Source organism: Hippopotamus amphibius, chromosome 5, assembly GCF_030028045.1.
Source record: "Hippopotamus amphibius kiboko isolate mHipAmp2 chromosome 5, mHipAmp2.hap2, whole genome shotgun sequence".
Classification (NCBI taxonomy): domain Eukaryota; kingdom Metazoa; phylum Chordata; class Mammalia; order Artiodactyla; family Hippopotamidae; genus Hippopotamus; species Hippopotamus amphibius.
The window spans coordinates 149,459,330-149,487,098 of record NC_080190.1 but is presented as its reverse complement, the minus strand read 5'-3'; the positions used below and the strand labels follow the sequence as shown (position 1 = coordinate 149,487,098).

The following is a 27,769-nucleotide window of genomic DNA, read 5'->3' as shown; positions in this document are numbered from 1 at the left end:
TCCCAAAGAGATTTGAAATAATTTGGATTTCTTATATTTTCCTAACTTCCCAGTTCGTCTTTGGATTAAGCTAATTCTTTAACTGTAACCCAGTATGCCTGATTTAAAGAGTTTGCAGTTTTAATGGTGCACATGAAAAATGTAATATCTGTCTTGATTATGGTCACAAGTCAATAGAGTGGACAGTGTTTGCACATTAAGAGACAGATGGCAATGTAGAATTTAAAAAGAAAAATAAAAAAAGGTGGCAAAAAATGAGATGCTTTAAGACATTTGAATGTAAATCAGTATAACAGAAAATAAATTCTTTGGTTCCAGAACAAAGGTGATCACCATGGACTGAAGTGTTTGGAAAAGCTTTATGGAGAAAGTAGAAATTTGTTTAAATCTTGAAGGATGGAAACATTTCAATAGACACAAAAGAAAAGGAGATATTTCATAATGGTGTAAGCAAATCTGTGAAGCAGGAATACATATGACATATTGAGGGGTGCTGACTATTTGACTGAAATAGCTTGTGAGTAGGCAAGCATAGGGAGATTTAGGAGAAGTATAAAGGGCTATGACTGTGGAGGATCTTGATCAAGTGGGTGTTTAGACTTGCTTCTCTCAGTGGAGTTGGAAGGATTGTATGGAGGTATTTTGAAAGGATTAACCTATAAACTCTGAAATGGGATGAAGTGGGGAAATACCTAAATATTAGGCAGTATGATCAGATAAACCTATCAATCTCCATTTCACTCTTTTTCTATATGAAAATATTAGAAAAGAAACAAGCAAAACCACATTTCCAAAACACTTTTATAGTGGATCCTTGAATAATTGCAAGTGACTCTTCTCCAGTTTCCTTCTCCTGTTTAGAGGTTGGTAGACAGGTGGCAGTGATTCTAGGTCAACAGTGTCAGTGGTGACCTCAAGGTAGTAGTCCCCTTATTGGGCTAATTCTGTATTAATTAAGAGGTCCACCCTAAAACTTGTTCCTAGAAACTGTATTAAATCCCTTTTACTTAAAAAAATGGTTTTTATTTCTGGCTTTGATGAAATATTTGTACTAAAAGTGGTGCACCAAAATAAAAACCTAAAATATGTGTTACTGTTTTGTGGTCAGTAGTAGTGAGTAAACATATGAGCCGAAAGGCTGGTGGCTTTTCTAAGTTATGGCAACTGTGGTGAAGAAATTGTTATGACAATCTGGAAGACAGACCACTGAAGCTTTAGCTCGAAAGGAAGAAGTTAAAAAAATAAAACTTTGTTAAGGTGTGTGGCCTGTTTGTGGCTGCCTTTGACAAGCGTTTGCAACAAAGACGAGCTCAGCCAGATATTGGCATTTTCAAGGTGAGATTGAAGAAAATAGAGTCTAAAATTCTGGTAATTTTGGGGTTGGAAAAGCAAACTGCTTCTGTACAGCAGGGGATAAGAAACTATTAAGTTTCTTAGTCAAATTATGAAGGGTAGCCTGGGGCAAAGATCGGATAAAGAATGTCCGAGCTTATTGCTTTTGATCAATTCAAGGTAGTCTCAATTAAAAAGAAAATGCTTAAACTAAGTTGGAGGTGGGTGGAAAGCGTTCACGGGCACATGAAAATAACTGGAAGCAAATAAACCAGTTTCTAATAAGTTACTAGAGGGAATTTAAGCCGAATAAACCCTAGAACTCATCTGCAAAATTCTTTGGTTGTTCAGTCCGTAAGGCAGTTTCCAAGCACCAAACCTGCATTAATAGTTGTAGGACATGAGAACTGTGTACCCCAAGGATAGTCTACTCTCCCACACCCACTTCAAATTTTGCCATGGTGAATATGGACAAGGAAGAACTATTCAACAGGAAATGCCAAGAGACAACAGAGAACAAAGGACAAAGGAGCACCTTCTCAAGAGCAGAAACAAGGTTTTCAAGGGTATGAGGGTCTTCATAATTCCTGCTCAACAGGATCTGTTTATTTCCATGACCATTGATTGTGGAATATTCTCCTTTCTTCCCTTATTCACATGGGGATATCTTATTTGACCATTCATTTTCTTCCCTTAACAAGTCACTGATCCATGAGGAACTAGCGTTGGCCTTAATGGAAAAACAAAACCAACCAAACAAAAAACAGCTGTCCATCTCCCAGAAACCTTGGAATTTGTGAGGGGTGTAGTAAAGAGAAGGGGTTGTGTCAGAAGTAAAGGGAAGGAAGAGAGAGTTTCTCTGAACATCCTGATTAACCTCCTAGTAACTGGAATTCAACCTTTTTGGCAATCCAGCTTCACCGAGTGTACAACACAGTGCCTAAGGGTATGATAGAGCAACAGGACAGAAAACAATTTGGACTCTGATTACTGGCAGGCAGTTTGTTCCATGCTAGTGTAGGCTGGTCAGAGAGGCACATAGAGGGAATAACTACTATCTATGCCATTTCATTTTGGGGCCTCTTGGCAGTATTAGCATAGCATTGACCCTAGGAAAGCTAATTTAAAAGCTCTCCAAAGTCTGACCATTCTTTTCTGAAGTGTTTTCTCATATTAATGGTATTCTGCTTAAGCCGTTGGTTTTGTATATTGCCCTGACCACATCTTATACATTTCTGTCTCTGGGCCTTTATTCATGTGATTTATTTGACTTCTCTGAGTCCTCCCCAGCTAAAATCCTACTCATCTTATTTCATACAGTATTCTTCCTTTTGTATAAATATGTAATTTAAATTTTTTTCCACTTACAAAATCAGTTTTATTATTGCCAGAAGATTGTATTACACGTCTTATGTTTCCAATTGAGTTATACGGTCTAAAAGAACAGAACATGGTGGCCTGTTTTTTATACTTTGACATTTATACCTCAAGATTCAATCATTATTTGGTAGTTGATTAATTGCTGAAATATAATGGCATCTCTCACTTATTTTTGATGAGTAGATAATCTAGTAAGTTATCTGTAGTCAGTGTAACACATCATTTTAAAGAGTTAAGTTACTTTTATCCAAAAAGTCTTAATACTGATACTTGTCCCAATTCTGTCATACAGAGAGGAAAGTCTATTCATATTTTTCTATTATTCTGACTGCTAATATGCCTCCATTCTATATTTTTCTTTTGCTTTGTTAATATTCTGGTAGCTAGACAGGATATAGTTAGGTGTAAATAATCATAACATTTTTCATATTTCATGACCTTTCCACCCATCTGTGTTAATACAATGGTAGTTAGTTTACAAAACAAAAATACAATGTTGTTTTTCATAAGTTCATTTTAGGTGGTAAAATTTATTTTGCAAAAAAAGGGGTACTGCTATTTGAAATTGAAAGAACATTGTCTCTTATTCACAGATCAAAAGTAATATCTAGTAAATGATTGCCTGTGGATATTGTACAGTGGGTTTTCTATATTATATTTAACCATTATTCTGATCTGACTCTCAAAACTTTATCTCTGTTGCCTGTGGGCCCTACTTACACTTCAGTATCAAAACAAAATGACGTTGCCTAGACGGCATAAACATTTTTACGTCTTTGGTTTTACACTAACTCTTCCACTATTTCACACTAATTTCCTTTGGAAATATTATCAGCCAACCAGAAAATTTATCTTAACTAAAAAAAAAAAAAAAAAGTGACAGTTTTTTCTCCTTCTCCTGCTTGAAATATATTGTAATTTATGTGCATCCTCCTCCCCACCCCCATCCCCCTGTCAATCTAGTAATCTATTTTCCACTTAGGTAGATTAGCTAGAACAGTGCTGGTTTACTTTCATTTCTTCCTCTTTATCAGCTAGTAGTTTGTTTGACTTCCCTTTCATTAAATTAAAATAATTTTAAAAATGGGCATTTATCCTTTTGATTGCCAAATCTGAACCTTTTTGAAGCTTCAGGATGACTTTCAAAATGGCAAATGTGGCCTAATGTCCAGTGCTTATTATGACTCAAGTTTAATTCATGATATGCCTAGGGCTCTTTTCTGTTCTACCGGTTCCACTGTACTATTTTGTGTCTAAACGTTTATTCCTACAAACTCTATGTGATCATCTTTTATATTTTTCTATTAAAGGAGATAATGCAGTTAACTGAGCATTCCTTTTTTGTTTGCTGACAAAATACCACACAATGTATCAATACTAAGTTCTTGATACGCAAAGATGAATTAGAGTCTCTGTTTCAAGATGCTCATAGGCTAGTGAGGAAGCAAATGTGTAAAGAAATAAATTCCATTTGGTTATATATACACAATAAAAGTCCATGGGGACATGATAGATAGAATAACTGATTCAAAATATTCACAAAATGTTTAGTCAAACCAAAGTCTCCAAGTGAATTCTCAAACACCATTGATGTCCTGTGTGAATGAAATAGTTCGGTATCTGTAATAAAAGAACATTTTGTAGCACAAAAAAAGTTGGAAAATGTATTAGTCAAGTGCTTTGAAGTCTCAGGATGAGAGGTACTAGGTGGTTCTACTTGATGTTATACTCCTAAATTATTTTTTAATCATCTGGGAAATAAAATGCTGAGATTAATTTTCTGTAAGAAGTGCAAACAACATGATTTTACTTCCCATAGTAGATACAGTTTTACAATGTTTTAAAGCATTGTTAATTGATCTCAGCAGGATCATGCTTCATCTATTTGACTGAATAATTATGCAATTCTGTAGTCATGGTATCCATTATTCTTTCATTTGATTTTCATTTCAGTTTTCAAGGTCAGGTTTTCTTCTTCATATTTTGCTAAATATCTTGCCTTTCACAATTATTCATGTGTTCCTAAGAAATTGGAATTTTTTTTAGAACCGAGTTGTTTTAATGTGTTTATTGGTATAAATCACTCATCTTTTTTTAAATTACTAGGTAGAGTTTTATTGAATTTCTCCAAGGAAAACATGACTCTGTTCTCCTAGAGTCCTTTATATATACTCTCTTTCAGAATTTAAATTGCATTTTAAACTTTTAATTCTTTAACTTATTGGGATTTTGTTAGGCTGCAATACATCAAAGATCTTTTTATAATCACGGTGCTTGGTATGATGCTTGATATGGTACCAATCAGGAGATGAAAGAATGAATGAATCAGTGACATTTTGTGAATTTGGTTATACAAATCTTCTACCAGGAGTTGAGATTACACCTTGAATAATTAGCATTTAATGATATTGACTGAAAAAAATGCATAACCTAAAAGTTGAGACTTATGTTTTATTTGACCAACATACTGAGGACTTAAAGCCTGGGAGGGAACCTCTCTGATAGCTCTGAGGGACTGTTCTGACGAGGTAAGGGAAGAGCCAGGTTATGTAGCAGTTTTTGCAAAACAAACAAACAAAACATATAAACCCCACAACAACAGGTAGTCAGAACATCAAAAGATTACTGTTAATTAAAGAAAAACCAGACATCTCAAGTTAATAAATTTAACACTTTTCTATGTATGGGAAGATGCAAAGATCTAGACTTATTGAAATCATTCCTTTAATTTGCACTTTAACTATCTGGGGCCAATCTCCTGTTTTTTCCCTCCTTGATCCCCTCCAGGTGCACATTTGGGGGTGGTTGCAGTGGCTGATGGCTTGATGGCTGCAACATTCTTTGTTTACTGATATGACAGGTGACATTTTTGTCCACAGTGAAGGCATAACCCAACCTTTAGTAGATAATAACTTAATCACACCTAATTTAGATGTCTCAAATACAGAATTGATTATAATAAAGTTGCAATTTGTTGAGCTAATAATAATGCCTGCCATGTAGTGAGTGCTTGCTCAGCATGTAAATGACATATATATTGTTTTATGTAATCATATCAACAGCCCTGTAAAGTTGATATTCTCATATCCAAATAGTATGCATACATTATTTTGGCTGTTCATCTTTTTAAAAATTAATTTTGGTGATCCTATTTAATGCAATTATTCATATTAAATTGAATTACTGTTAAATTAGTAAACACACAGTACATATCATACATACTATGAAAATCTCTGCTTATATACATTTAGGGATTCCAGTTATTTACATTCAATTTTTCTCCTCTGAAGAGCTTATAGTATCTCTCTCAAAGTAACATTTAATGACAAAATAGTTCTTCTTTCTATTCATAACCTATGCATAGGATATGTATTCACTACATGAACCTAAATATTTTTGGTCAACCCTTTTGGGATACTTTTTTTCCTATTTAGTTTCTACCCTACCACATCCATAAAACCTGTCTTTACTGTATTTTCAAGTTTAATAACTATGATAGTACTTTGATTCTTATATTTTAAAATTTTGAATATGCTTGATAATTCCTTTTTTGTTTTTCCTCTAGCTAAGTCTTTATCCTATTTTTAAACCTTACATCATCAGGAAATTCTTTCCAGACCTTCTTTTAATCTAGACTAATTAAGTTTTCTCAATTATATACTTCATTTTAGCCTATATGTTTCATTTATCCCAATCACTACATTATAATTAATATTCTGTAGTCATTTATTACCTTGGTTCACATCAAATTATGAACTTGTGAAGGAAGGGCCATGTCTGTCATTTGCAAAACTATATCCTCAAAGTATTGCCCATGATAGCTGCTTAATAAACATTTGTGGAATGAATATCTGCTTTTCATGGGTAATAGCATGCAATTGTGAAATGATCTAAGACTTTTAAGTTAGAGACCTATAGGCTTGAACCACAAGTCTATTAGTTGGGTGGCCTTGGGAAAGTTAAACTTTCTGATTCCCAGTTTCCTTTGCTGTCCAATGAGGGAAATCATATATAGTGTTGGGTATATTGTGAGATGCAAGGTGGGAAAATGAACACTGGAAACAGAGTATGGCTCAGAGCTGATTTCAACAATTAAGGCTGTTTGTTACCTTTCTCAAACTGTAAATTTTTAGAAAGCAAGGAAGGTGGTATTGCTTTACCTGGTACACATCACAGAGTGATGTTAATGGTAACCCTCAAGAGCCTCTGATGAATAAATTAATTGTGTCACCAATTTATTGTTATGTTTCCTTTTAACTAATATAGATGAATGTCATTAAACTCTAACCTCTGTAACACAATTGGACTTTTGTTTATCTTGGTTCACTCCCAAGTAATTTTTTGCTGTATCAAAAAACTATTTAGTTACCAAATTTCTTCATATTATTTGCTGATAATTTGTGAGAAGAGAAGATAAATAAAATACACATCTTTCCAACAAATACACAGTCATTTGTTGTGGATAGAGCAGCAAAATTAAAGTGTCTCTGACATTTTTAGAGACATATTTTGAGTATAAAGTCTTAGACACGTTTTCCAGTGATCTTCTCAATTCACTAAACTGCACACCCTAAGTATTTCAGTTTTGTCTTACCAACATGATCTCATAGCATAATTCTAAGAGTAAATCAAAAGCTTCAGTACACTGGTAGGAAGTTGCTGCATAACATAGGGAGATAAACTTGATAATGGGTGATGACTTAGAGGGCCAGGATAGAGAGAGTGGGAGGGAGTCGCAGGAGAGAGGGGAGATGGGGATATATGTATAAATACAGCTGATTCACTTTGGTGTACCTCAGAAACTGGCACCAGAGTGTACAGCGATTATATTCCAATAAAGATCTTTAAAAAAAAACTTCAGTACATAAGGAGTTTCTTTTATTTATTTATTTATTTGTTTGTTTGTTTTATTGGCTGTGTTGGGTCTTTTTTTGCTGTGTGTGGGCTTTCTTTTGTTGTGGTGAGTGGGGGCTACTCTTCGTTGTGGTGCACGGGCTCCTCATTGCTGTGGCTTCTCTTGTTGCAGAGCACGGGCTCTAGGCATGTGGGCTTCAGTAGTTGCAGCACATGGGCTCAGTAGTTGTGGCTCACGGGCTCTAAAGTGCAGGCTCAGTAGTTGTGGTGCACGGGCTTAGTTGCTGCGCGGCATGTGGGAACTTCCTGGAGCAGGGATCGAACCCATGTCCCCTACATTGGCAGGTGGATTCTTAACCACTGCGCCACCTAGGAAGCCCAGGAATTTCTTTTATTTAGTAATCTTTGCATTAAAATATTTTATCAATTCTTAACCAACAGTATGGTGAATATAACTTTATAGTACGCCCCCAACACACTCCGGTCCCATTTTAATCTTTGCATTGTAGAATATTAAATGAGATTTATCAGGTTCTATAGTTTTATTTCAATCACCTGAACCTTTTGATTAATATATTAGTGTCATCTGTTGGTGAAGAAAGCTGTAGTTTATTCGGCAATTCTGCTTTTAGATGTAATCCTCTGTTTCAGACATACATTGAAGTGACAAGCACAGTGTGGTTATCTTGCATGTACATTTAATGAATTACATGAAAATTCTTCATTTTATGCTAAAATCTCTTTTCCTTAAGAATTATTTAATAATAAATGAATTCATTACTATTTATATTAATTATACCACATATATTAATGATTAGTGTGTAATTTGTATTACTGAATGTAACCTACCATGTATATTTTCATATTCTCCTAAAATTCAAATTCCTAATAGCTGGTAGAAACAGTGTTTAAAAATTAGTCTACCTAAGGTAGTTCTAAAACTCTTATAGTAATGAAAAAGCTAATTTTATTTAAAAGTTCAAATGTGCAGCACTATTTATTTAAAAAAAATCAAGACTAAATAGTGAATGTTCAATCAGAATATAGCATTTTTTAAAATAGTGGGTCATAGAATTCTTCCAGTTAATAACATCTTTCTTGGCTCTGCGTTTTAAAATGGACATAAACAGCTTAGAGAGAAGTCCCAAATTAAAGGGTTAGGAGGGGACAAAACATAGAATCCAATGGCTATAGAATTGGGATCTATTAAACCTCAGTGTATGTTGAAACATCTTAATTGTCTTCATGGGGTACTCAGTGTACAGAGGATGATGGGTAGGTTGTTGTTTTTGAAGGTCAAAGAACAAGGGCAAATGAAAGCAGGAATTTCCTGAAGGTGAGAAGCAGATGTATTTTGGAATTATCTTCTTTGAGTTTCATTTCGAAACAGCCTAAATTCTTATCTGTCTTCTGGTTTAGAAATAATTCAGCCACAAGGCAAGGGATAGATTAGGTAATCTATTAAAATTTGAACCAGTGTTATTATTTGTTCACTAATTCACTTCATATGTTTTCTTTTTGCTTTAGGTACCTTTTTCTGGGTAATATTTGTTCATTTAAATAAAAGTTAAATTTGAGTATAGCAGCTATTTAGAGCTTTCTTCTTTCTTTTCATTCCTGTACCTAACTGCTTCTTGTGAAATAATTTGGAAACTTCTTTTCCCCCTAGATATATAACTTCATGATAATTGAAGTCCTGACCTTAATTATTTCTTAGGGGGTGAGAAGGAAATCAGTGGATTGATTCTAAGGACACAAATGGTAGTTTCATTAAAAGTATTTCCTTTTTTATTACTCTATTCAAGGGATTGAATTCTTACTCATTTCATCAAAGCTTATTAACCTCACCATCTCTTGCAGCAAACATCTCATCTATTAATCAACTGAATTTTCTAAAAAATTAACTGTCTCAAAATAAATTGTTCATTTCAAAAGTATTTTGTAAATAATTGCTGAAATTTACAGACAATAAATATGCTTTACATTTTACTGAAGATGAACCTATAGAATATGCCTTTGAGAAATAGTAAAGTGAGATATTAAAAATCATTAACCTTGGTTACAGATATTTTAAATACTTTACAAATATTAGTTTATAATGTATAATTAAATGCTGAGGAAGCTTAAGGAAATTGCCTATTATTTATAAACACCATGGATATTTAATTAATATTAGTCAAGTTCTTTACTTTTCTAGGTTTGAGAACCTAAAGTAATTGCTTTAAACTAAAAGCATATACTTCATTTCTAACGTGTATAGGGCAAGTTCTATGAATCCTCAATACACTTTTCATTTATTGACCTGAATTGAAACTCATCATTAATTTTTTCTTTTCACTACTATTGAAAAATTAAACAGAAAATTTTTTTTTTCACTTAAGAAACACTCTTAAAAGTACTATAAGCATAGTATGGGTAAAAATATAAAATTTCAGCTTAGTTTACTGCACTAATTATCAATAATTGATCATTGCTTTTGTACAGTTGCATCTACATTTTATAAAGTGTGTTTCATTTTGGTTTACTACTTGGTATTATTGTCGTTATTAATATTTTCAATATTATAATAGCTTATAATTTGATTTAATGTAAAATGCTATTGCATGGAATTTACTAACTAAACAGATAGCATGAATATCAAGGCACATTGGAAACATACTTTGTTTTTGCATTGAGATATCTTTTTTAGCTTTTTATTTTGCAGTAATTTCAGATTTTCAGATAAATTGTGAATAGTACAGAGTTCCCATATACATACTCTTATCTAGCTTTCCTTAGTATTAACTGCTTATGTAAACATAGTACAGCTATCAAAACTAGGAAATTACCATTAGTATAATACTGTTAACTAAACCATAGACTTTACTCAAACTGGAATACCTTTTAGTGCATTCATTCCTTACTGTTTGTATTTCTATTGATTACTGTTTGTAGTATAAAAGTAATATAATGTAAAGGTTATATAGTAGAAAATTTAGAAAATACGATAAGAAAAAATAATTCTCCCTTAACTTCATTAAGTTCTGTAACTTCTGCTATTTCTTTATGTTTTTTTCCATTTTTTTAACTTAAATTGAAAATGTATTTTTCTCTGAAATGGATATTATTTTTAAAAATCTCATATTTGTATACTTGTATGCTTTTAAGCATCAACTAATAAAATAAGGCAATATGTGAATATCAGACAATTTCCAGATATTTTGCATATTCATCTGATTAAAACTTTACAACTGTATGCACTTATTATGATAATTCTCATTATATTTTCAAGGTTAAACACATATTAGAGCTGGAATTCTAGCCCAATCTCTCCAATTTAAAAAATATGTCCATTTTTTACTGCGCTATATTTTTCTCATTTAAGTGACAAAAAGTTTCCACTTAAAATGTATATTTTTTTTTCAGATGAATGTTCACAGTTTAGGGTTAAGTAGAAGCATCAGAGTAATGAAGAGCACATTGATGAAACTTGATTCTCATATTGCTATGTTAGTAGAATGTAACTTTAAAGAAGACACAAATGGTATTGATCTTTTTAATTATCTGTAAAATATGAGTAATAAATAGTAATTTAAAAAGTTGCTACAAACAAACAATATAAAATATCTAAATTTTTCTAGCACGAAGAATAACAATAATACCTATTCAGTAAAATTTCATTCCTTTCCCACACTTCTCCGTTTATGTAATTGAAATAGCAGACATTTCCATTTTTCTGTAAATCTTCTTAAAAGGAAAAAGAGACATCTTTGTCTACATATAATTTTAAATTCTAAAATGTTAAAATATATATTATAATAACTGTAAACTCTCCTTTTCCCTCTCTTCTATAGAATTGCAGAGTAGCTCTTGTGGAAACCCAGGAGTTCCACCCAAAGGTGTGCTATATGGTACGAGGTTTGATATTGGAGACAAGATTCGCTACAGCTGTGTAACTGGATATATCCTTGACGGCCACCCTCAACTCACCTGTATAGCCAATTCAGTTAATACAGCATCATGGGATTTTCCTGTTCCCATCTGTAGAGGTAAAGTAAAAAATAATGTTTATTTTTATGTTGACTGAATATTTGTTTGACATTATGAAAATATTTAAAAAATAAGAGTTACAATCAGATAGTATATTTGCAAAACATATTTGGTGCTTGTTTCTTTTATAAAATCTGAAACTTAGAAAAAATAAACACATACAGTATATGACAGATTAAGAAAAATGCTTAAGATGACAACATTACTTGTGAAATGAGAGTGGATTATATTTCTATATTTCTGTGCATATTTATATATACATTGTGTATATGTGTCTTGATATTTATATTAGGAAAACATGGAGTTTATGATGCTTAGAAATTTAGGCTGTCAAGGTCAAGATTTTGTTTTCATTTTGAAATATTGACTGAATCTGTGAATCTTTTAAAGATTTCTGGTAGAGAACTTAGCATGGGAATTTGTGAAATTAAGAATGCTGTATAATAATTTATTATTGATACTGACAAGGATCCCTTATATTATGGGGAAAACATAGTAATATACTAATATGAACAAAGGTCCAAAGTATATAACCTGGAAGATAGAGCATGTTCAACATTAGCTGAATTCGTGCGTGAATCTTGCCCATAGAAATTCTCTGGAAAAATCATGTCAAGTCATCTGCCCATTTTTTGATCAAGTTTTGTTGTTGAGTTTTATGAGTTCTTTTTATATTTTGGATATTAACCCCTTACTGAATATAGGATTTGCAAATATCTTCTCCCATTCAGTAGGTTATATTTTCATTTTGCTGGTGGCTTCCTTTGCTGTTCAGAAGCTTTTTAGTTTGATGTAACCCCATTTGTTTGTTTTTGCTCTTGTTTCCCTTTCCTTAGGAGACATATCCAGAAAGATATTGCTAAGATCGATGACAGTGTACTTGACTATGCTTTCTTCTAGGCATTTTATGGTTTCGGGTCTTATATTCAAGGCTTTAATTCATTTTGAACTGATTTTTGTATATGGCATAAAATAGTGGTCTAATTTCATTCTTTTGCATGTGGCTGTCCAGTTTTCACAATGCCTTCACTGAAGAGACTATCTTTTGTCAGTTGTGTGTTCTTCACTCCTTTGTTATAAATTAATTTTCTATATATGTGTAGGTTTATTTCTGGGCTTTCCATTCTACTCCATTGAGCTCTATATATGTTTTTCTGTTATGATTATTATAGCTTTGTAATATAATTTGAAATCAGTGTGATGTCTTCAGTTTTGTCCTTTTTTCTCAGAATTGTTTCAGCCACTTGGTGTCATTTGTGGTTCCATATAATTTTTAGGACTTTTTATTTTATTTCTGTGAAAAATGTTGTTGGAATTTTGATAGGGGTTGCATTGAGTCTGTAAATTGCTCTAGGTAGTATGGATGTTTTAACAATATTGATTCTTCCAATGTTAATTCTTCTAACATTTTAACAGTGTTAATCCATGAGCATTGGAATATCTTTCCATTTCTTTGTGTCTTCTATGCCTTTATTACATTGAAGTACTCTTTATACCTATTTTACTGAAAGATTTTTGTCATAAATGTGTGTTGAATCTTGTCAAATGCTTTTTCTGTATATCTATTGAGTTGAACACATGATATTTATTTTTCATTTTTTTAATGTGATATATATGTATGTATGCTTATATATGTATATCACATTGATTTGCAGATGTTGAACTATCCTTTCTTTCTAGGATTAAATCCCACTTGATCATGATGTATGATCTTTTTTTTTTAATAACTTTTATTGAGATACAGTTAACAGACAATAAACAGCATATATTTAGAGTGTACAATTTGGTATCCCAGTCTCCCAATTCATCCCCCCCATCCCTCCCCACTTTCCCCACTTGGTGTCCGTGTGTATGTTCTCTACATCTGTGTTTCTATTTCTGCCTTGCATTTCCTCTTTCATAGTTATTAGCATTTGCCTTAGGTATTGAGGTGCTCCTACATTGGGTGCATATGTATTTATAATTGTTATCTCCTCTTCTTGGATGGATCCCTTGATCTTTATGTAATGTCCTTTCTTGTCTCTTGTAACATTTTTTATTTTAAAGTCTATTTTATCTGATATGACTATTGCTCCTCCAGCTTTCTTTTGATTTTCATTTGCATAGAATATCTTTTCCCATCCCCTCACTTTCCGTCTGTATGTGTCCCTAGGTCTGAAATGGGTCTCCTGTAGACAGCATATATATGGGTCTTGTTTTTGTATCCATTCAGCCAGTCTGTGTCTTTTGGTTGGTGCATTTAGTCCATTTACATTCAAGGTAATTATCAATATGTATGTTCCTATTATCATTTTCTTAATTGTTTTGTTTTTGTTTTTGTTTTTGTAAGTCCTTTTCTTCTCTTATATTTCCTGCTTAGAGAAGTTCCTTTAGCATTTGTTGTAAGGCTGGTTTGGTGGTGCTGAATTCTCTTAGCTGTTGCTTGTCTGTAAAGCTTTTGATTTCTCTGTCGAATCTGAATGAGATCCTTGCTGGGTAGGGTATTCTTGGTTGTAGGTTCTTCCCTTTCATCACTTGAAATATATCATGCCACTCCGTTCTGGCTTGCAGAGTTTCTGCTGAGAAATCAGCTGTTAACCTGATGGGAGTTCCCTTGTATGTTATTTGTCATTTTTCCCTTGTTGCTTTTAATAACTTTTCTCTGTCTTTAATTTTTGTCAATTTGACTACTATATGTCTTGGCATGTTTCTCCTTGGATTTATCCTGCCTGGGACTCTCTGCGCTTCCTGGCCTTGGGTAGCTATTTCCTTTCCCATGTTAGGGAAGTTTTCAACTAGAATCTCTTCCAGTATTTTCTTGGGTCCTTTCTCTCTGTCTTCTCCTTCTGGGATCCCTATAATGTGAATGTTGGTGCATTTAACATTGTCCCAGAGGTCTCTTAGGCTGTCTTAAGTTCTTTTCATTCTTTTTTCTTTATTCTTTTCTGCATAGTGATTTTCACCATTCTGTCTTCCAGGTCACTTATTTGCCCTTCTGCCTCAGTTAATCTGCTATTGGTTCCTTCTAGTGTATTTGTCATTTCAGTTACTGTGTTGCATATCTCTGTTTGTTTACTCTTTAATTCTTCTAGGTCTTTGGTAAACTTTTCAATCTTTGTATCCAGTCTTTTTTCAAAGTCCTGGATCATCTTCACTGTCATTATTCTGAATTCTTTTCTTGTGAGGGTGCCTACCTCCTCTTCATTTACTTGTTTTTCTGGGGTTTTATCCTGTCGCTTCATCTGGTACAAAGTCCTCTGCTTTTTCATTTTCTCTCTCTTTCTGTGGCTGTGGTTTTCAGTTCCACAAGATGAAATACTGCTGATACTGCTTGATTCTGCTGTCTGCCCTCTTGTGGAGGAAAATATCTAGGAGGCTCGTGCATGCTTCCTGATGGGAGGGACTCTGTATGATCATTTAACTGCAATATTGTATTCAGTTTGATAACATTTGTTGATAATTTTTGCATATATGTTCATCAGAGATGTTGGCCTGTAATTTTATTTTTGTGTGTGTACTTATCTGGTTTTGGTATCAGGGTAGTGTCGGTCTCATGAGTTAGGAAGCATTCCTTCTTTTCAAAGTTTTGGAAGAATTTGAGAAGAATGGGTATTAAATATTCTTTGAATATTTGGTAGAATTCACCTGAAAAACCACTTTGGATCTGCAAATTTTGTTTTGAGGTTTTTGATTACTGTTTTCATTATCTTACCAGTTTTCAGTCTATTCAAAATTCTTATTTCCTTATGATTTCATCTTGGAATATTGTATGATTCTAAGAATGTATCCATTTCTTCTTGGTTGTGCAATTTGTTGGTGTAAAGCTGTTCATAGTATTCGCTTATAATCCTTTGTATTTCTGTGATATCTTTTGTTATTTCTTCCCTTTCTTTTTGGATTTTATTTATCTGAGTCTTCTTTCTGTCTTTTTTTTCATAGTGATTCTAGCTAAAGATTTTTTTTTCAAAGAACCAGCTCTTAATTTCATTGATCTTTTCTGTTTAGTCTCTACCTCATTCATTTCTACTCTGATCTGTATTATTTCCCTCCTTGTACTCAGTTTGGGCTTTGTTTTTTTTTTTTTTTTTTTAGTTCTTTTAGGTTAGATTGTATATTTGACATTTTTCTTGTTTCTTGAGGTGTTTTGTTTGGCTATAATCTTCTCTCTTGGTACCACATTTGCTGTATTGGATAGTTTTTGGTATGTTGTATTCTCATTTTCATTTATTTTCCGGTGTATTTTTTATCTTCCTTTGATTTCCTCATTGATCCAGTAGTCATTCAGTAGCATGTTGCTTATTACCTTTCACATATTTGTGATTTTTCTAGCTTTCTTCTTGTAATTGATATCTAGTTTCATACTATTGTGATCAGAAAAGATGCTTGACATGATTTCAGTCTTCTTAAATTCCTGAGGCTTTTTTTTATGTGTCCCAACGTATGATCTATCCTTGAAATGTTCTATGTGCACTTGAGAAGATTATGTGTTCTGCGTTTGGATGTAATGTTCTGTAAATCTATTAAGTCCACTTTATCTAGTGTTTCATTTAGGGCCACTGTTTCCTTGTTGACTTTCTATCTGGATCATCCCTTCATTGATGTAAGTGGGGTGTTAAAGTCCTCTACTATTATTGTGTTGCTCTCAATTTCTCACTTAGGTTTGTTAATAATTGTTTTATATATGTTGATGCTCCTATGTTAGGGGCACATGTATTAATAACTGTTGCATCTTCTTGATGAATTGTACCTTTTATCATTATATTATGTCCATCTCTGTCTCTTCTTATCATTTTTGGTTTGAATTCTCTTTTGTATCATATGAGTATGGCTACATCCACTTTTGTTTGGCTGCTGTTTGCTTACAGTGTCATTTTCCAAGCCTCCCCTTTGAGTCTATGCTAGTCTTTAGAGCTGAGTCTCCTGGAGAGCATATAGTTGGGTGTTGTTTTGTATTCTCTCTATCCACTCTGTGTTTCAATTGGTGAATTCAGTCCATTGATATTTAGGGTGATTATTGATAAATGAGGGCTTAGTGCTTCCATTTTGTTTTCTGGTTGCTCAGTATCTCTGTTGTTTCTTCTATTGTTTCTTTCTGTCATTTTATTTTGGTGACTGTCTTTGATATTTTTCTCAGTTTTCTTTTTCTTTCTTTTTTGTGTCTCTTCTCTAGATTTATGTATTATGGTTACCATGAAGTTTATGTAAAATAGCTCATAAATAAAAGTCTTTTTTTGTTGAAGTAAAGTTGATTTACAGTGTTTCAAGTGTCCAGCAGAGTGATTCAATGTTATCTATCATCTATTCTTTTTCATATTCTTTTTCATTGTAGGTTATTGCAAGATAGTGAATATAGTTCCCTGTGTTATACAGTAGGTCCTTGGTGTTTATCTATTTTATATATAGTGATGTATATCTGTTAATCACAATTTCCCAATTTATCCCTCCCCCTTTCCCCTTTGATAATCATAAGTTTGTTTTCTATGTCTATGAGTCTAGTTCTGTTTTGTAAATAAGTTCATTTGTATCAGTTTTAAAGAATTCCACATATAAGTGATATCATATGGTATTTCTCTTTCTCTGTCTGTCTCACTTCACTTAGTATGATAGTCTCTATGTCCATCCATGTTGCTGCAAATGGCATTATTTCTTTCCTTTTTATGGCTAAGTAACATTCCATTATATATGTAATGGAATATTTTATATATATATGTGTGTGTGTGTATATGTGTATGTATATATATCTCCATGGATAGATATATATCCATGAGACGTCTGCTCTATCTGTTCATCTGTTGATAGACATTAAGGTTGTTTCCATGTTTGGCTCTTGTAAATAGTGCTGCTATGAACATTGAGGTGCATATATCTTTTTGAATTAGTGTTTTAATATTTTCTGGATTATATGCTCAAGAGTGGAATTGCTGAACCATATGGCAACCCTTTTTTTAGTTTTTTATGGAACTTCCATACTATTCCCCCCAGTGGCTGCGCCAATTTACATTCCTACCAACAGTGTGTGAGGGTATCCTTTTCTCCACATCCTCTCCAGCATTTAATATTTGTTGACTTTCTGATGATGGCAATTCTGACTGGTGTGAGGTGGTACCTCATTGAGTTTTGATGTGCATTTCTCTAATAATTAGTGATGTAGAGCATCTTTTCATGTGCCTGTTGGCCATCCATATGTCTTCTTTGAAGAAATGTCTATTTAGGTCTTCTGTGCATTTTTTGACTGGCCTGTTTGTTTTTTTGATATTGAGTTGTTTAAGCTGTTTCTGTATTTTGGAGATTATCCCCTTGTTGTTTGCATTGTTTGTAGATATTCTCTCTCATCCGTAGGTTGTCTTTTCATTTTGTTTATAGTTTCCTTTGCTGTGTAAAGGCTTTTAAGTTTAACTAGATCCCATTTGTTTATTTTTGGTCTTGTTTCCATTACCCTAGGACATGGATCCGAAAAAATATTGCTGTGTTTTACGTCAAAGAGTGTTTTGCCTGTGTTTTTTTCTCTAAGAGTTTTATAGTATCCAGTCTTACATTTAGGTCTTTAATAAATTTTGAGTTTATTTTTGTATATGGTGTTAGACAGTGTTCTAATTTCATTCATTTATATGCAACTGTCTGGTTTTCCCTTCACCACTTATTGAAGAGACTGTCTTTTCTCCATTGTATATCCTTGCCTCCTTTGTTGTAGATTGATTGACCATAATTATGTGGGCATTTTTCTGGGCTTTGTGTCCTTTTCTGTTGATCTATGTGCCTGTTTTTGTGCAAGTGCCACACTGTTTTGATGACTGTAGCTTTGCAGAATATTCTGAAGTCAGGGAGCATGATTCCTCCAGCTTCTTTCTTCTTTCTCAAGATTGTTTTGGCTATTTGTGGTCTTTTGTGTTTCCATACAGATTAAAATTTTTTTTGTTCCAGTTCTGTGAAACATGCTATTGGTAATTTGATAGATATTGCATTGAATTTGTAGATGATCTTGGGAAATATGATCATTTTAATGATATTTATTCTTCCAATCCAAGAACATGGTATATCTTTCCATCTGTTTGTGTGGTCTTCAGTTTCTTTCACCAGCATCTTATAGTATTTGGAGTACAGGTCTTTTGCCTCCTTAGGTAGGTTTATTTGTAGTTTTTTTTTTCTTCTTGATACGATAGTAAATGAGATTCTTTTCTTAATTTCTCTTTCTGCTATTTTGTTTTTAGTGTATAGAAATACAACAGATTTCTGTATATTAATTTTGTATCCTACAACTTTACTGAATTCATTGATGAGCTCTAGTAGTTTTCTGGTATCATCTTTAGGATTTTATGCGTACAACATTATGTCATTTGCAGGCAGTGGCAGTTTTAATTCTTCCTTTCCAATTTGGATTCCTTTTATTTCTTTTTCTTCTCTTATTGCTGTGGCTAGGCCTTTCAAAACTATGTGGAATAAAGGTGGCACGTGTGAGCATTCTTGTCTTGTTCCTGATCTTAGAGGGAATGTGTTCAGCTTTTAACCACTGAGTATGATGTTTACTGTGGGTTTGTCATATATGGCCTTTATTATGTTGAGATTTTTTTCCCCTCTGCTCACTTTCTGGGTAGTTGTTATCATAAACGGATGTTGAATTTTGTTGGAAGCTTTTCCTGCATCTATTGAGATGATCATATGGCTTTTATTTTTCAATTTGTTAATATGGTGTATCAAACTAATTGATTCGTGGATATTTAAAAATCCTTGCTCCCTGGGATAAATCCCACTTGATCCTGGTGTATGATTTTTTTTAATGTATTGTTGGATTCAATTTGCTAGTATTTTGTTGAGGAGTTTTGCATCTGCATTCATCAATGATATTGGCTTATAATTGGAACATTCTTTAGAAGAGATCACATGCTGGGCCACAAACAAGCTTTCGTAAATTTATGAAAATTGAAATTGTGTCACCCATGTTTTGTGACCACAACACTGTGAGATTAGAAATCAAGTATAAGAAAAAAGCTGCAAAAGACCATGAACATGTGGAGGCTAAACAATATGCTACCAAACAACCAGTGGATCACTGAAGAAATAAAAAATACCTAGCAACAAATGAAAACAAAAAACCAATGTTCCACCGCCTATGGAATGCAGCAAAAACAGTTCTTGATTACCTCAGGAAACAAGAAAAACCTCACATAAACAACCTCACATTACACCTAAAAAGCAAATAGAGAAAGTAAAACAAACAAAACCCAAAGTTAGTAGAATGAAAGAAATCATAAAGATCAGAGCAGAAATAAATGAAATAGAGACTAAAAACAAACAAAAAACCCAAGCAAACAACAAAGATCAATGAAACTAAAAGCTAATTCTTTGAAAAGATAAACAAAATTGAGAAACCTTTAGCCAGACTCACCAAGAGAAAAAGGGAGAGGGCCCAAATAAATAAAATTAGAGATGAAAAAGAAGAGGTAACAACAGACACCACAGAAATACAAAGGGCCAGAAGAGACTACTATAAGCAACTATATGCCAATAAAATGGACAAGCTAGAAGAAATGGACAAATTCTTAGAAAGGTACAGTCTCCCAAGACTGAAGAAATAGAAAATATGAATAAACTAATTACAAGTGCTGGAATTGAACCTGTGATTAAAAACCTTGCAAATAACAAAAGTCCAGGACCAGATGGCTTCAGAGGTGAATCCTCCAAATTCTGCTATTTATTTAAATAAACTCTCTGCTCCTTTTCCCCTTTTTTTCCTTTGGGATACCCACTATCCTAACATTTTCTTCATAATAGAATTGAATATTTCTCGTAAAATTTCTGCACCTCCTCCTCTTCCTCCACCTCCTCCTTTTTCTAGATACTAGTTCTCTCTCATCTACCTTTATCATTTCTATATTTTATTTTCAAGTTCACTAATTCTCTCTTCCATATGATCTGGTCTGTTTCCAGTGCTTTAATGTGTCTTTCATCTAATTATTGAGTTCTTCAGCTCTGAGCTTATTGAACTGAATTTCTGAGTATTCTTGTAGCTCATTGAGTTTCTTCATGGCAGGTATTTTGAATTCTCCATCAGTGTGACTTTAAGTTTGGTTTCTGGAGTTTTTTTTTTTTTTTTTGTGATACTGTGTTACTGTGGTTTTTCATAGGGCTTAATGAGCTGTTCTTATGCTGACACATTTGAAGTAGTAGACACCTTTCTTCTCTAGGTAAATGTTTTTTTTTCTTGATTCTAATGATTTAACAGATTAGTAATCAAAAGCCTTTCTTTTGTTTTTCAGTAGCTTGCACTATAGCACTGTTTGGTTTCTCTTACCTAAGCTGCCTATAGTTATATTTGAGTCAACCCTCTACCACCTTTGCTAGAGATATTGCCTGGTACCTTCACTGTAGCTGCTTGTGCCTCTATGGGCACTGGTGCTTTGCTGCTGCTAATGTTGCTGTTGTAGCTGGCATCATCACCTGGGGCACTGGGATGGCAAGAACCTCCTCTGTGTCCAGTGTCTCCTGAGTCTCAGGCTTTGTTGTAGTGGAGGGAGGGAGAGAGTAGGAAGCGAGCAGGAGTCTTGTTTGCCTCTGCTGCATCTGGGTTTATTAGTTTTGCAGGTGCTCCTGCAGTGGATGGGCAGGGCTGCAGTTGTAGGCACCTTCACAGCTGGAGATACCAGTTGCAGGCTCAACTGCCATTGCTGCCTGGTTTCCTGTGAGCTTGGGAACCACTGTGGCTAGGAGGCTGGAGTCATGTATGCCTCCTTCCCTGCTGCTACTAGGTTCTCTGGGGCTGTGGGTTTAGCTGCTGTTGTCAAGGGTCCAGGATCTCAGGCACTGTCTCTGCTGTTCCTCTGATTCTGCCTTCTTTCTGTGTTCTAGTCCACCCATCTTTACATGTACAGTTGTGTGGAACTCTCCATCATCCTGGTATGTTGAGCCAAGTCATCTTTGTTGAGTTATGGATGTTTTACTAGTTGTAGTTTGAAGGGGAAAGACAAAGAGAGCATCTTATTCCACCATGATCTGATGGCACCCCCTTGCTTCTATTTCTATGACTGTTAATTAGCTACCACTTGCTTAAGTATTTATAGTGTATTAGGAAATTTATAAGCATACTCACTTTTAAATTTGACAGTATGAAACTGAAGCTCAAAAATTAGAAAAAAAAAAAATGTTCAAGGTTACTCAGTGAATGTCAAGGACCATGAAGAATTTGAGATTTTTCTTGACTTGGAATTAACAGTTCCTTTGCCACAGGGTCTTGGTTGGTGATAGAAGACATAAGACTCTTGGGTCAGAAAGAAAGGAGAGTTTATTATTCACAGAAGTGTCAGGAGACAGAGCATCAGCATTTGTGCCAGTTCGCCAAGCCCCAGTTCCCATAGAATGTATGCAAAGTATGAGATATCTGCATATGTAGTATGTGTTGTTACAGAAAAAGAATCATGAACTTCGGGAAATTAAATCCTTTATAGGGGGCATACCTGCCCGTTGCTCTTGAGAGAGATTCTCTTTCTCCCAAGATTTTAAACAAACTTACCTTTCACTTAGTAGAAGACACTATTTCTGTCCTTTGAGGCCATTTGCTATACAAATATCTTTGAAAAGATAGTTTGGTACAAAGAGAAGGACAGTTAGAATCCCTGCTTGCAAGACGTACAGAAACATTGAGTCTGATGAAATTTTTCCTGATTTGGGTTGTGTTGGGGGGCATACCAGATTTTAACCCATTCTGTCAGGTTCCAAAGCCTTAGCTTGTTATCCCTTTGATCCTTCACCAAAATTAGTTGCACCTCTCTTCAAAAATGTTTAATTATAAGAGAGTAAATGGAGTTTTATATGTGAATCCGTAAAAAATGTTTAGTCAGTTTTTGTAATGCATAAAACTCCCTAAATCAAAAGAACTTGTTAAGGTACTTAAAACCAAGAAGAGTTTTAAGAGGTTTCAATGGAGTATTCCAAACACTGTTGTAATTTTCATTGTGGGGCTCCTTCTTTTCCTTCTTGGTTTAGCTAAGAGCCTATGAGGTCAGGAAGATCTTAATCTAAATACTGATTCTGTCACTTACTGACTAGGGCCTCTGAGCAAAAAAAATTACATTATTTTGGAAACTATGTCTTTAGCTATAATAGAGTTAACAGAAAGACAGAAGTACCAAAATCACAGTACTGTTGAAGTTACTATGATAGCATATGTAAAGTGCCAGTTACATATTGTTATTTATGTAGCTCTACCTTTCCCCTTTTTTCTTAGCACTTGTTACTGTATCCTCTTTAAAAAAAAGGAATTACAGTCAATAAAATCTGGATGAATAATATAATTTATCCTTATATCCAAGTCTAACCCTCCAACCAACACTTTTATTTTTGTTGTTGATTTTGTTTCCATTTTGTTTATTTTTGCCAGAGTATATACTCCACTTCCCTACTCCTCATCGTCAAGTCCCTTCAGATGTATTTCCTTTGACTCCCATTCTAACCTCTGTGGCTTTTATCTGTCAAAAAATGACACCCACTGTTTTTTTGAAATTCTGTCTCCTCAATTTCATTTTGCCAAGCTTACCTTTTCTTCTCTTTAACAATGATACTGATGAATACATTTACTCGTTCAAATATTTTTATAAAGGGCCTGCTATGCGCAGAGCATTATACAAACTGTATAGAACAAGAACTTTTTCAGAGAGGCAATAATTTTCCTTTTTAGCCTCAAAAGTAGTTCTCATGTATTACTAATATTTACTGGCTAAAGGTGGAGTCTATGAAGTCATACTTCATAAAGCATGTGATCTGGTTTTCTAAGGAGCAATTTACCACCCACTAACCACTTTTTTTTATTAAAACCTAAAGAGTAGAGGGATAGTGCGTTTGGATTTTGTGTGTTTGCCTTTTTGAAAAAAAAAAGTATTCAATCCATGGCTTCCCTCCTCTACTCTTTGCCACTTGATAGCATACTGATTCTTTAATTTATAAGCTTGCAGGGGGCTGATAACATTGTAATGATCTGCTTATTGCTTTCCCTGGAGTTTACATATTCTCCCTTTGATGAAACCCTTACTTTTAGGGAGTTATTTTGGTGATACCTAACCATGATAGTTTAATTAACAAAAATGAATGCCACATGATCCTAGAGGGTATGGTGCAAGGGTTTTTGTGTTTGTTCACAAGCACGATGAATTTTATCAACACCATCTGTTAGTATTTGTAAAGGCAATTAACTGCTTGATGCTGGGCTAAACAGTATTTTATAAAAAGTAAAACCAAATTCCTGTGCTCTAAGTTTGGAATCAAAATACCTGGCATACATACCTGTTCTGCACTTCCTCCATTGATAGACATTCCATGCCATTTATTCTCACTGAACTTTAATGTGGCCTCAGAATCCTTCTCAACTCAGTGCTCCCAGCGCTTCTTAAAAATTAAGAGCAGTTGGCAGACAAGGTGAAAACAGATTTGCTAGTACTAGATTAGCCATTCTAAAATTCATAATGATGTTCTATATTCAGAATGGCATTTTGCTATACACAACCTGGGGCAACCTAATAAAAGTGCATGTGAAAATTACATGTAAATTAAGTGTAACTTTGAGCTTTTCTACCACCCTTTCTGTTACTCTCTTGACAACATTATCTGGACACAAAATCATTCATTAGCCCTATCCTTTCATGTAAAGGAATCTGGTCTCTTTATGTGAACTGCTATATTTAATAGTAATGAGGGAAACCTTTTCTACATGCTTTTTAATAAGCAAGCAAGAGAAGCATAAATCACTTGGTAATGGGGTTATCTTGTCACCTCAAAGACTGCCAAAATCCTAGTGATGTCAGGCTACAAGGAAAAATTGACAATGTCTCAGATCACCTGCTGTTTCTTCATCTCTCCCAGGAAATTGTAGGCTGTTCTATCAACAATCAGGCCAACACTCAACCACCTTCTCATGTATGCTTGCCGTGTTCTGAAAAGTTCATTTGTGTGATTAAGAAGATGACAATGTCCTTATTAAATTGTCTCAGTAGTGTCCAGTATGATGGAGCAAAGGATGCAAGACTTGTCTTTAAGGGTATAAGATCTGTGAACTGGTTTGCCTTCCTACCACATATTACTGGAATGTTGTTTCTTTTGTCAAAAATTGGATATTTTCACTTATCTCAGGAGATTGTGAATGTTAGGGAGATTGGATTCAATGAGATAATATTTTTTAAAATATTTTTATAATGCCTAGAACATAGAAGGTACTGAAAAGTTACAAATTGTTTCAAATATATGAAAAAAAGTAATTTAAAAAATAATATACAGAGTGAAGTGAGTCAGAAAGAGAAAAACAAATATTGTATATTAACACATATATGCGGACTATAGAAAAATGGTACAGATCAACCAGTTTGCAAGGCAGAAATAGAGACACAGATGTAGAGGACAAACATATGGACACCAAGTGGGGAAAGCGGGGAGGGTTGGGGGGGGAATGAATTGGGAGATTGGGATACCAAATTGTACACTCTAAATATATGCAGTTTATTGTCTGTTAACTGTATCTCAGTAAAAGTTCTAAAAAATAAATTAAAGAAAAATAAATAATATAGAAGTCATAACTATCATTTGTGTTATGTATGTGTTTAGAATACTTTAAAATATCTATTGCCAGTTATATGCCTATAACTCCAAGATATTTTCTTTAAAACAAGAGTAAGAATGTCTGCAAAGAGTGGACTCTGGACTAATAAAAGCTTTGGTTTGCTTTATTTCTCTGCCACTGAGAAGATGTAGAATCATTATGTGGATATTTAGTGTTACAGATCTCAGTTTTCTCATCTGTGTAATAGGGGGTCCTTACTACTTGATAGTTATGATGAGGATTGTATTAGTTAATATATGTAAAATAAAAGCTCTACAATATTCAACAACTAGTGATTACTACCTTACTTCTTACTTTGATGATTGTCATCATCAAAACATGTATTTTAAAACTGATAGTACCAGAGAATGGACATATCTAGGTTCTATGACCATATAGGCAGAGGAATTAACTTTTCTCAGAGTTGTAGTAGTTAAGGGGAACTTTAAACCCCACATTAGCCTAACACATTAGGTTGGGATCAGCAGGTAATAAACATCAGTGGTGAAAATAGGTTTCCCATGGGTAATAGCATTTCTGATTCATTCATTTCTGGAAGTTCTCACATTTGAAATATCTTCAATAATTAAACTGGTATCTATTAAGAAGTCACTATGCATATGCCATACAGCTTAGTGCTGTGATAGTTGAAACAGTGCCAGGCCTCATGAAACTCAAAGTCTTTTGAATATGGGACCTTTTATTTGGAATATGATCTATTTGATTACCTGGGTTATTGCCCAAATGTGTGTACTTTAATTCCATGCAAAAATATAGAGTGATATTCTTGTATAAGAAATAGGTGCTGGCCTTTTGTGTGTTTCTGATATTTAGAGAAGAAAATCAGGGATTTCTATTCTTACCATATAATTGTCTGCTGCTGCAATTAGCAGTCAGCGTTGTCTTTAACATTCAACTCACACATTATTTTCCCTACTAGGTATTTGTGAGGTATATCTTCCTCCATTCAGGAAGCTATTTACTTTTTTTTCTTCTTTTCCATCCTGTATATGATAACTCAGACATTTTTGTTGCCTTCCTCTGTTGTCCAGCTTTTTTGTTCCTTCATATGTCATTCTCATTTTAAATTAATTCATTTTATTTGACAATAAAGAGATGGTCATTAAGTCTGTATTTTTTTGGTATTATATGTTGTTATAGTGTATTGTTAATTTATAGATGTTTGTGTTTTTCTTTCCGTAATGGAATGATTTCCACTTCTTTCTCCTTCTCTACATTTCCTAGAAAAATGCCGACAAGTATGTATTTTGAAAATCAAAGACAAAAATCAGTTTCTTTTTGAGGCAACTGAGTCTTTAATTGTTTATGCCTATTCTGTGCAACTTTAAGCCATATATTTCTTTAGAAGCTTTTGTTTATTTGGAGTTTTTTGTTTATTTGTTTTGATGTGTAAGAATTTTAAATATTTGTTCTAAATGAAAGATTCATATTGCTTGAGGAAAGTTTATATTTTTGAACAATAACAAAATAGTTTGATAATGTTACACACAAAATTAAAACAGCATTTTATAAGTACTCATTTCTAACACTTATCTACATTTCAAATCTTGTAGAAAGAAAGAAAAATTATACTGTCTCAGTGCTCACAAAGCATTCACATGATTATTTGAGACCATGACTTAAAGAAAAGATGATGGAACATCTTTAGCCAAAAACATATTGACAGCTTCAGAATTCCCTATGGTGAAATACACTTTTCAATGCCATGATAAGAACCTTGAAAAGCAATCATCTAACTTCCTACTAGGATATAAACTCAGTGAACCACACCAGTAACCATCTGGTACTCTGTTGCTCTTTGCAAAACCATCACTCTAAAGATAAGGCAAAATAATTTAGGAAAATGAGTGGAGGAAGGGGAATATTAGCTCACCAAAGACACTAAGTAATGCCATGTGACACATGGCTAACTATGTGAACTAGCTTCATGTGAGAAGTCTTTTTCTGTGTGTGCTAAGAAAGCACAGTAAACAACATTTTTATAGGAATCATTCTAGAAGAACACTTCCTTCATTTTTGGCTTGGGCTTTTTCTCCCCATGCAGTATTATTGGTCACCTTATTAAGTTATATTAACTGTGTGTGTGTGTTTGAGCCATTCGGTGATGAAAAATCTTTCATGCAGTTAATAATAGAAGATAAAATTTAAAATTTGAAATTTGAATGCCTTCAGAAACTCTACTTTTTTTGTCTGTTGCTCAGTGTGCTTGAAATCTAAAATCTTTTTATAGTCACTTTTCTTAGGATATTCCCAATTGCAGGTCTGACTCAACAAAACAGAATAATTTGCTTTTTTACTATACAATTGTTAAGGGTGTAAAACTGGCTCTAAATATCTTAAATATTGAAGGAGTCTTGAAAAATAAGTATTTTATCTATACTTTTTAATAATTCCATGTTTATTTCACTAATTCTTTGTGTTTTTGACTAAAAAATTTTTCCCTTCATTTATTGCTGCTTGTATTTGATGTTACCATAACATTCAAACTAAGTTACAATATTAAGGTCACTTATTATATATTTGTATTTGACTTATAGCTAAAGTAAAAAAGGCAGATAATGTAGCATAAAAACATGATTTACATAGCAAATCAAATAA

The 27,769-nt window shown here is 33.6% G+C and overlaps 1 protein-coding gene across 2 annotated transcripts in view; it reads left to right on the top strand.

Moving 5' to 3' along the window:
• The window catches only part of CSMD3 (CUB and Sushi multiple domains 3), a 1,219,369-nt gene that overhangs the window by 252,952 nt on the left and 938,648 nt on the right, over window positions 1–27,769 (top strand). For both annotated transcript variants that reach the window (XM_057736100.1, XM_057736099.1), the window contains exon 4: window positions 11,400–11,594. In XM_057736100.1, coding sequence (XP_057592083.1) covers window positions 11,400–11,594 — 195 coding nt within the window. The remainder of the gene's footprint in view (window positions 1–11,399; window positions 11,595–27,769) is intronic.